The sequence below is a fragment of the Myxine glutinosa genome, chromosome 6 (genome assembly GCF_964187855.1).
Source record: "Myxine glutinosa chromosome 6, kmMyxGlut1.1, whole genome shotgun sequence".
NCBI classification, from domain to species: Eukaryota; Metazoa; Chordata; class Myxini; order Myxiniformes; family Myxinidae; genus Myxine; species Myxine glutinosa.
In genome coordinates this window covers 144,288,250-144,297,673 of record NC_136266.1, presented here as the reverse complement: position 1 = coordinate 144,297,673, position 9,424 = coordinate 144,288,250, and the positions used below count along the sequence as shown (strand labels likewise).

The 9,424-nt window shown below is 41.9% G+C and overlaps 1 protein-coding gene across 1 annotated transcript in view; it reads left to right on the top strand.

Moving 5' to 3' along the window:
• LOC137430398 (segment polarity protein dishevelled homolog DVL-3) overlaps positions 1-7,460 on the top strand; it is a 103,076-nt gene extending 95,616 nt beyond the window's left edge. The window contains exons 13-15 of the mRNA XM_068121243.2: positions 514-681; positions 1,217-1,477; positions 5,289-7,460. Of these exons, the coding sequence (XP_067977344.1) occupies positions 514-681; positions 1,217-1,477; positions 5,289-5,728 (869 nt within the window). The 3' untranslated portion in view covers positions 5,729-7,460. The remainder of the gene's footprint in view (positions 1-513; positions 682-1,216; positions 1,478-5,288) is intronic.
• Positions 7,461-9,424: the final 1,964 nt, after the last annotated feature.

Genomic DNA, 9,424 nt, shown 5'->3' with positions numbered 1-9,424 from the left:
AATGGGGCATGGGGCGCAGACTGGATGGTACGCAATGGGGCATGGGGCGCAGACTGGATGGTGCGCAATGGGGTCGATTGGAGGGTGGGCTGTAAAATGAACGGGGCCTACTCTTATTTATTTCTTTTACACAACGCAGGTATCACTATTGGAAATGTCCTTATCTCACATATACTAAGAAATAACTAACGTTCTAAGGTGACCTATGTGTTGCATGTGGACTAACTATGGGGGCAAAACCTTTAACCTTTATTAATCAAATATGTACACTTTCTCAGAACCGCAACTGTGTGTGTGTGTGTGTGTGTGTGTGTGTGTGTGTGTGTGTGTGTGTGTGTGTGTGTGTGTGTGTGTGTGTGTGTGTGTGTGTGTGTGTGTGTGTGTGTGTGTGTGTGTGTGTGTGTGTGTGTGTGTGTGTGTGTGTGTGTGTGTGTGTGTGTGTGTGTGTGTGTGTGAAGTAAGTAAAAGGCTTGCATGTGATCCTCAGTATGTTGGTCGTGTCACCTGGTGCAGGGTCTGATGTGGTTGACTGGCTTTTTAGCCACGTCGCAGGATTTGCAGACCGCCGTGATGCACGCAAGTATGCGAGTCGATTGCTGCAAGCCGGGCTCATTCGTCACACGGTCAACAAGATTACGTTCTCTGAGCAGTGTTATTACATCTTTGGAGACCTGTCTGTAGGTGAGGTGGCAGCCAAAGTGTGAACTAATGAAAATCCACATGTTGGTCATTGGTTTTAAATTATCATAATTTTACATTTTTCAGCTTTTACAAAACACCTCTTACATCGGACATTTATTAATTTGTGTGTATATTGTATTTAAATGACTTTAAAATGTTTTTTTAAATAAATCTCTTTTCAACTGAGTTTTATATTTAAATTTAACTTATTTTCACCAACTCATATAGAAATGTGTTGAATATACATATATATATATATTATATAGCACAATTATATGTCCAAGGTAAAGGCGTATATAAAATTCGTTTTATGAAAATTTGAGAATACATTTTGTGTACCTTAAGCATTGGGTGTGTTTTGGTAAAAATACCAATGTTTTCCCTGCCTCAAAGCAATACGAATAATTTGTCACGTCTAGTAATTGAAGTCAGAGATTGGGGAATGCTGTGTGTACTATTCCATTTAAATGTCACTCCACTCAGATAAATCCTGTTAAATACCTTCCTTCCTTGCATCTCTTTTCCATGTGGGCAGGAGTTGATCTCAGCAAGCTGTCTCTGATTGACCCTGACTGCTCCAGCATTTCATCTGAGCAGGATACTCTGGCACCGTTGCCTCCGAGTGCCCCACCTCTCTGGCCACCTCTTGGCCACCCATATATCCCATACCAGTATCCGCAGCTCACCATGGGTGGCCATCAGCAAGCGTCTTTTGCAACATTCCCCCCAGGCTACCATGAGGTAGCTGGATACCTGTGCCCTGGAGTAGGCAGTGCTGGAAGCCAACATAGTGATGGTGAGTTTATGGAATATTTAAAGTTTGATTTCACCAAACACTTCTTGCAATTTCCACATGTTTTGTGAAATGTTTGCCTGTATTAATTGATGGTTTGACAATCATTCAGGTGGAAGTGTTGAGAAAGAGGATTGAGATGGGACACACAGAGGGAAGAGGAGGTGTGAGAGAGTGCTCGGGGTGCAATGGGACATCCCTTCGATCAGCTATTTTTGGCCAATAATGTTGTGTGCCAAGTCATTGCCACTTGCATTAGAACAATGAAAATGTTAACACAATATTAACTGAACTGGCACTCAACAATATCATAATGGCTAAAAGTAGCTGCTCGCAGGAGATGTACCAGTGCACCCCAGATATGATATATACATATATATATACATACATACATACATACATACATATATACATATATATATATATATATATATATATGAATGAATATATAATATATATATATTGTTAAAGTCTCAGGTGTTGGCTTAGCGGTTAGGGTGCCGGCTTGGGATCCTAGGATCCTGGGTTCGAATCCCGGTCGATCGCTGAATTAACCCCAGGGGGGTTGACTCAGCCTGTCATCCTTCCGAGGTCGGCAAATTGAGTACCAGCTTGCTGGGATGAATGATCACGGTGTGTACCCCGATTTAGAATAGGTACACCGTATCCCTGCGCATCGTAAGAGCTTGACCAAAGGTTGGCATCAGGAAGGGCATCCGGCCATAAAAACATTGCCTCAAACAGGGAACCATGATTGTCATGGGGCCCGCAAAGCTAACCCCCGCTCTAGCGGGGAAAAATGGCCTTAAAAAAAAAGATCATTCATTCATTTCATTCTCAGGGTCCAGATAACTCCAGAGGGGTACGGCGAATTGCTGAGCTACTATAATAGCCAATCATCCCGAGAACTCCTTGCCGGCTTCAACGTCCAGAGCCGTGTTACCATTACAGGTGAAGAGGAACCAAGTTGCCTCCTGTGATCTTATCTGGAGCCCTATCTTTACATCTACTGATCACTCAGCTGCCATATGTCACCATCGTGATGGGCAAGAAGAGTTGGGAGACGAATGTGTTTTATACATCTATTAAAGTTATCGACATATTTACAAGGCAAGAACATTCCCCTTACCCTTACCGTCCACTGGCACCCTCAGATGTCAGAGAACTACAGTCAACTTAACACTTTACATCAGAGCCCGCATTCATCCATCAAAGGGAAAAAGAAAGAGCTGGGGTAGACATGAACACAACCCGTGACTCGTGAAAGATCTCTGTCCTTCGCTCTCTCCTCTCGTGTACAGTGCGTCTCCAAGTGCAGCGCATTAAAAATGCAGTGTGTCTCCAAAGGTAGATGAAAGCTCCAAGACTAAATTGGCAGGTGAAGGACAGCCAAGTGATTCGCGACCAGCCAAGACCAGTTGTGTGTCCTGCCTTGTCTCCTCAGTGTGGCCCCCCCGTCCTCATTGGAGGATGCTGCATATTCTGTTGTATCTTCCGTGATTTGGCCCGCATGTTGTATCTTCCGTGACTGCATCTTCATCCTCCGTGATTGGTGTTGCGTCTTTCGAGATTGGTCCCGCACGATGAGTCCCGTCGGCTTCATGCATGGATTGGTCTTGCTGTGACCTGGGCATGTACCCTTTTTGATACACATTTCCTGTCCGTCTCAGACGTGTGGCATTGGGCCGGTTATACCCGCTATCATTGGGTTTAACACCGAGCAGCCTTAACCACGAGTATGTATATAATAGCGCTGGGCCGATATTGGAACCAGTAATCGGAACAAGCAGATATCGGCTATTTTTCGGTAATCTGCACTGCCCTCATCAATTTTCGCGATAACTTCCAAACCGCCGCTGATCAGAAAATTTCCTTTCATTACTTTCTTCTCAAGAGTCTCATGCAAATATGACACCAAATTTGTGAAAATCGAACCTGCCATTTACGTGTTACATAACCTTTTATGGTCGCATGCCCATCCAAAACCGTAATTTCAAATTAACCCCCAAAACAGCCCAGCCCAGAAAGGGTTAAATGTTATTGATGCAAAGTATTTTTGACTTTTTTTTTTTTTTTTGCCGTTTCCCAGTCAGTTGACCACCACATCAAACCCAAATGTGATTGCTGAAGCCCTGTTCACTGCTTAGTTAGTGAGCTAATTCAATTTCAGCCGGCTCAGCTAACCAGTGTTAGTTTTGTCGAGGTGTTCAGGTCAGAAACCAAATTTCCTTGACACTGCTCTATGTCCACTATAATGTTGCAAGTCGAGGTGAGCATTTCTACCCTAATTTTATTTTTACGGCGTAGCCCATCGGGCGAAGCCGTCTATAAGTGTTTGTCCGTCCGTATGTATGTATGTATGTATGTATGTATGTATGTATGTCCCCTCAAACGTATACCAATCAGAGCTGAGGATATGGTCATATGACAGGGTGATGTGATTATGTCTGATGTCATTACGGCGTATGGCGGCTGACTCTCCTCACTCCGCCATTTTGATTTATATGCCGTTCATGCCGAACATATCGTCGAACCTGTCATATCACAATCGCCATGCTCTACCTTTACGTTTTTCATTCAGTGTGAAACACAAAGAAACCAATTGTTAAAATGACCATCAAATATCGAAAGCATAGACGTTACGGCTCTTCCAACAATACGGTACGTATAGGCCTTAGGCGTTATGACTCATCTTCGGACCACTTTGGACAAATTAAGGCCAGTTTTCTTAATATAGTAGTGTATCGTTTCAGTGGTATCGTTTTCGGAATAATAATAATAATAATATAGTAAATATAACCATAACACTTTAATCCCAATGTCGTGAATGGAAAGTTAATGGATTGAAGCGGTGTATGGTTCATGATGAATGATCTAAGCAGTGTTCGGCACTAATATTAATAACCGAGGAAGAATGGAATTCAATTAGCTTTGGTTTTTAATGGTAATATCATTTTTGAAATAATGACAACGTAACATTAATATTAAGGTAAATCTAATCATAACACTAATCCCTTCGTAGTGACTGCAAACTTGCTGGAAGTTAAAATATATCCATTTTGTGTCCGTTATGTCATTACGTCTATGATGTCATGACGGCTGAGTCCACTGACCAACATTTTAATTTACGAGTACTCCCGCTCAATACTGGAGTGGCAGGAAGGGTCATTCCTCTTTGAGGTATGTAGATTACAGTCGATCTATGGTCGGGTCTCAAGAACATGAGGTGTGTTCGTTTACCAAATTTCTTGTGGAGAGATCGCCAAGTGGTTTAAGCATTCGAGCAAGCACGCCATTCAAAACCCTTAAGGAACGGCTGGCTTGGCAAGGGCCGGCTAGGTGCTTGGTAAATGAGCACACCTCCCTCCAACCCTTGTGGGGTATATAGATTACAATAGATCTTCGCTCAGTTCTGCAAGTAAAACTTACCTCATGTATGTCGGGATTCCTCCATATTTCTTTGTTTAATGTCATAAGCAGCATTAGCGACTGTTTAAAAAGCTAATCATATGTGTTTGTGGTTTATTACATTTTGCAAGCCCGGCTACGGCGCTGTTAGACTTTTGATCTTGTTTACTTCATAATAACTCTATTTTGATTTAATTCTGTTCTAACGTGTTACCAGAAGTGGATGTTGTATGTGCGTTAATTTTGTGGTTTGTAGACCAGGTTAGATATTGATGTGGTACTGACCCAAAAACCTATAAAAGGTATGTCGGGTCATTCACTGGACTAATATATGCAGTCCATAAGATAGCTAGACATACCATCTGAACGGCACGTTTAAACATTTCCTCGAATTATTTACCCTCAGGAAGCCACAGCAGCGGTTCCAATCCCAGTGGGAGTGAACGCCGCTCGTGCAGAGAAAATGACAATGAACACCGTGGTTTCGCCATTGCAACTGCCACCGGCAGTGGCAATGACTCTGATGCAGCGTCACGCCGCGATCGTCCCGAGAGCGTACACTCCTTCCTCGGAAGCGAACACAGTCACGTGTCACTCGCGCAGCGTGGGTACTTCGCATTCGGGCCACCCGACGTCCCGCCACCGTATCACGCCCTCCACGCGCCCTCCTCTGCGGCCATGGGTCCACACCCGATGCAGTCGGTACCGACAACGGTTATTCACGGTCCACCCGGCGCTCCCCCGATACGGGACCTGGGATCGGTACCTCCGGAGCTGATGGGAAGTCGCCAGTCTTTTCACATGGCAATGGGAAATCCCTGCGAGTTTTTCGTCGATGTGATGTGACTGTGAGAGAAGCTTCTCGCATCCAAAGTCCTCATCTCTCACATGTCTTCTATTGCATCATGTTGATATTTCCTATCTTTTCCTGTAAAGCAAACGTCATGCTGTATTGGTTTGTTTTTTGGGGAGTTTTTTAACAACCTCTTTTTGCCCAAGTGCCTCACTTTTACCTCCGCTTTTATTCCACTTTCTGTGTTTCTCTGCTGCAGGTGAAGTGAACATTTTGGGTTTTTCTTTGAATCACACAGCTTTCTATTGTAAATGGATGCAATACCTGCGGCAGGCTTGCTTGTGAAGCATTTTCTCATCACATTCTTTACGAATACCATATCCAAGTTTGTTTGAGCTTCTCTTTTCCTGCTTTGCTTTTATTATAATAGCAGTGTAAATGCATGTATGTAGTAGTAATTATTAATGTTATATATATATTTTTGAACACGTTTGCGTATCGTCAGTAAATGAAGGAGCTTGGTGCACAATAGGTTATGTTGCAAACTGGCTGCAATAGTTTTTTTTAGTCGAAGTGAAACATTATCCGTGTTTCAAACTACAGGGTGCCAAGGATGCCTGGGTTGCGGTTGTGTGCGTGCACATAGCGGCCTGTTATTTTCCACGAGTGTAAGGTATGTAAGATGCGTAGTCGTATGAATCTTATCAAGTGCCTAGAAGCTTGTCGATGGTTTTGTATTTGCATTTCCAATTTTTTTATTATTATTATTCAAAACATATCCTTTTGGATACAGTTTGACAATCTTTTTTGTTGTTGTTGTTTTTGAAGTGGATGTAGACCTGGTCACCAGCTCTGCAAAGACGAGTGTTTTCATATGAGGCCCAGTCCAAAAAGCATGGCGATTTAAAATCTGCTAATGAGACGTGCTCTATCTCCTGAGCATATGAACTATTGGTTTGCAATAATTTGTACACCTTAATAAAAACATTAAACTTAAACTAGTAAGAGGTGAAATGTTTTCAACGTTGTATTGTTCAGTTTATTCTGGCACTATTGGGAGAACGTGTACAATGTGGTCTCCAAGCTGGTCATGATAAGCTCATAAGTATCATTTCGAATATGCTTGAAGAGACAGTCACGTGTTCAACAAAAAAATAGTTTTACACTTTTATTTCAACCTTGGGTAGGATATAATGGAAAACGTGTCATTGGGATCTTGGACACCTTGCCATTGTAACCTGACAGCAGATTGACCGAGAACACAAGACGAGAAATGCCACCACAGACCCAGTTACTCGATCTATCGCACGTGCCTTAAAAAAAATTACTATTTTGTGTTGATTAATGTTCTACTTAAGATTTGACTTGTTACTTGAGCCTCTGACGAGTCAACCCGAATATTCCAATCCGGGCCTAAAACTGAGTCGAGCGGACTCTATTAATCTTCAACGCTCGGTACAGCTTCGGCATCGACGGCAGTTCTTAACGGAACGTTTGAAGCTGATACTGAACTTTGTTTAATGGAAGTTGGGTTGAATGGGATTCTAAATATGAACCAAAACATTCGATCTCTCCATCAAAAGCTGTATTAGGTGACGTTTCTTGCTTTATGCTAAAAAACTGATTTTTAGACAAAACATGCCAATAAGGCTCTGCGGTGTTGAAGAAAAGTTAAAGTTCAATTTCTTTGTAACTTTTGTTTTCACCAGTCATGTAAAACTGTGCTGAATATTGCAGAGGATACTTATTACGTATATCATTGCAATAAAACGATTATTACACAAACTGTCTGATGTCCTGCATACTCTCAAGGTGGAAGTTGTTGTTATGCCTCCGCCGACGAAGTCACCAGTTTTCGTGTTGTCCGTCCATCCATGATGAGTTTTCTTTACTCCGATAACTTGAGAACGGTTGAAGGGATCTAAGTCAAACTTATATGAAATGCAGGTATGTATAATGAGATAAAGATGAACTGATTCGATTTTTACGGTCACGGGGTCAAAGTTCAGAGGTCATGTTCGGTAAAAATCCTGTTACAGCGATAACTTGTGAACCAGTGATGTGATTCTGGCCAACGTTGGTACACTTATGTATAATGATGCAAAGATGATCTGATTTGATTTTGAGGGTGAGGTCAAAGGTCAGAGTCTGTAATAGGTTTAGAACTTTTGAACGTCTGAAGGAATCTAAATCGAACTTGGTACAAGTATGTATAATGACACAAAGATGAACTGATTAGATTATGGGGTCAAGATGTCGAAGGGCAGAGTTTGCATTATTATCTTGCCAAAACGAAGTTTTTGCAAGATGTATTAGTCAGCTTGTATGTTTGTTTTTATCTTGCCAAAACGAAGTTTTTGCAAGATGTATTAGTCAGCTTGTATGTTTGTTTTTTTGTTTGTTTTTTTGTTTTTTTGTTTGTGGTTAATCATTTTTTTTCCACGTTTAGATCACTCTGTAGACCACAGTTATTATTGGAAACTCCTGTAACTTCGCATATCAGAGTCCTATAGAGATACCCTTCAGCACACAAAATTTTGAAGGTCAAGGTCAAAGGTCAAGGTCACTTTGTGGTCAATCATGGAGGTCGACGAAACCCTTATTTTTTGAGTAACTTTGATCGGATCGTCTCCAAACTTCATGGGAATCTAGTATATGGTCCGGCGCTCAGCTGATTAGTTTTTGGTGGCGATCGGCCTTGACCTTCATGGTTAGCGCTGGAGGTCGAAAATTATTGACCCCAAGGTCAAATGTTGAAATCGTAGGTACCATATCTTCGCATATCTTCGCATGTAACTTCGCATATCAGAGTCCTATAGAGATACCCTTCAGCACACAAAATTTTGAAGGTCAAGGTCAAAGGTCAAGGTCACTGTGGTCAATCATGGAGGTCGACGAAACCCTTATTTTTTGAGTAACTTTGATCGGATCGTCTCCAAACTTCATGGGAATCTAGTATATGGTCCGGCGCTCAGCTGATTAGTTTTTGGTGGCGATCGGCCTTGACCTTCATGGTTAGCGCTGGAGGTCGAAAATTATTGACCCCAAGGTCAAATTACGAAACCCTTATTTTTTGAGTAACTTTGATCTTATGATCTCCAAACTTGGTGGGTATATAGGGTGTGGTATGGCGCTCAGTTGATTAGTTTTTGGTGTCGATCGGCCTTGACCTTCAAGGTCATTTTGAAGGTCATTCAATTTTGACCAAAAGGTAAAATTTTCAAGTTTCAGTTACCATATCGAGTAGTACCTCAAATTGAAGCCCTTGTTGAGTGCTTTCCAAACATATAATTGGCAAGATACGGTTCACCCTGTGGGTGACATATGTTTATTTTGTTTGTTTTTTTGTTTTTTTGTTTGTGGTTAATCATTTTTTTTCACGTTTAGATCACTCTGTAGACCACAGTTATTATTGGAAACTCCTGTAACTTCGCATATCAGAGTCCTATAGAGATACCCTTCAGCACACAAAATTTTGAAGGTCAAGGTCAAAGGTCAAGGTCACTTTGTGGTCAATCATGGAGGTCGACGAAACCCTTATTTTTTGAGTAACTTTGATCGGATCGTCTCCAAACTTCATGGGAATCTTGTATATGGTCCGGCGCTCAGCTGATTAGTTTTTGGTGGCGATCGGCCTTGACCTTCATGGTTAGCGCTGGAGGTCGAAAATTATTGACCCCAAGGTCAAATGTTGAAACCCTTATTTTTTGAGTAACTTTGATCGGATCGTCTCCAAACTTCATGGGAAT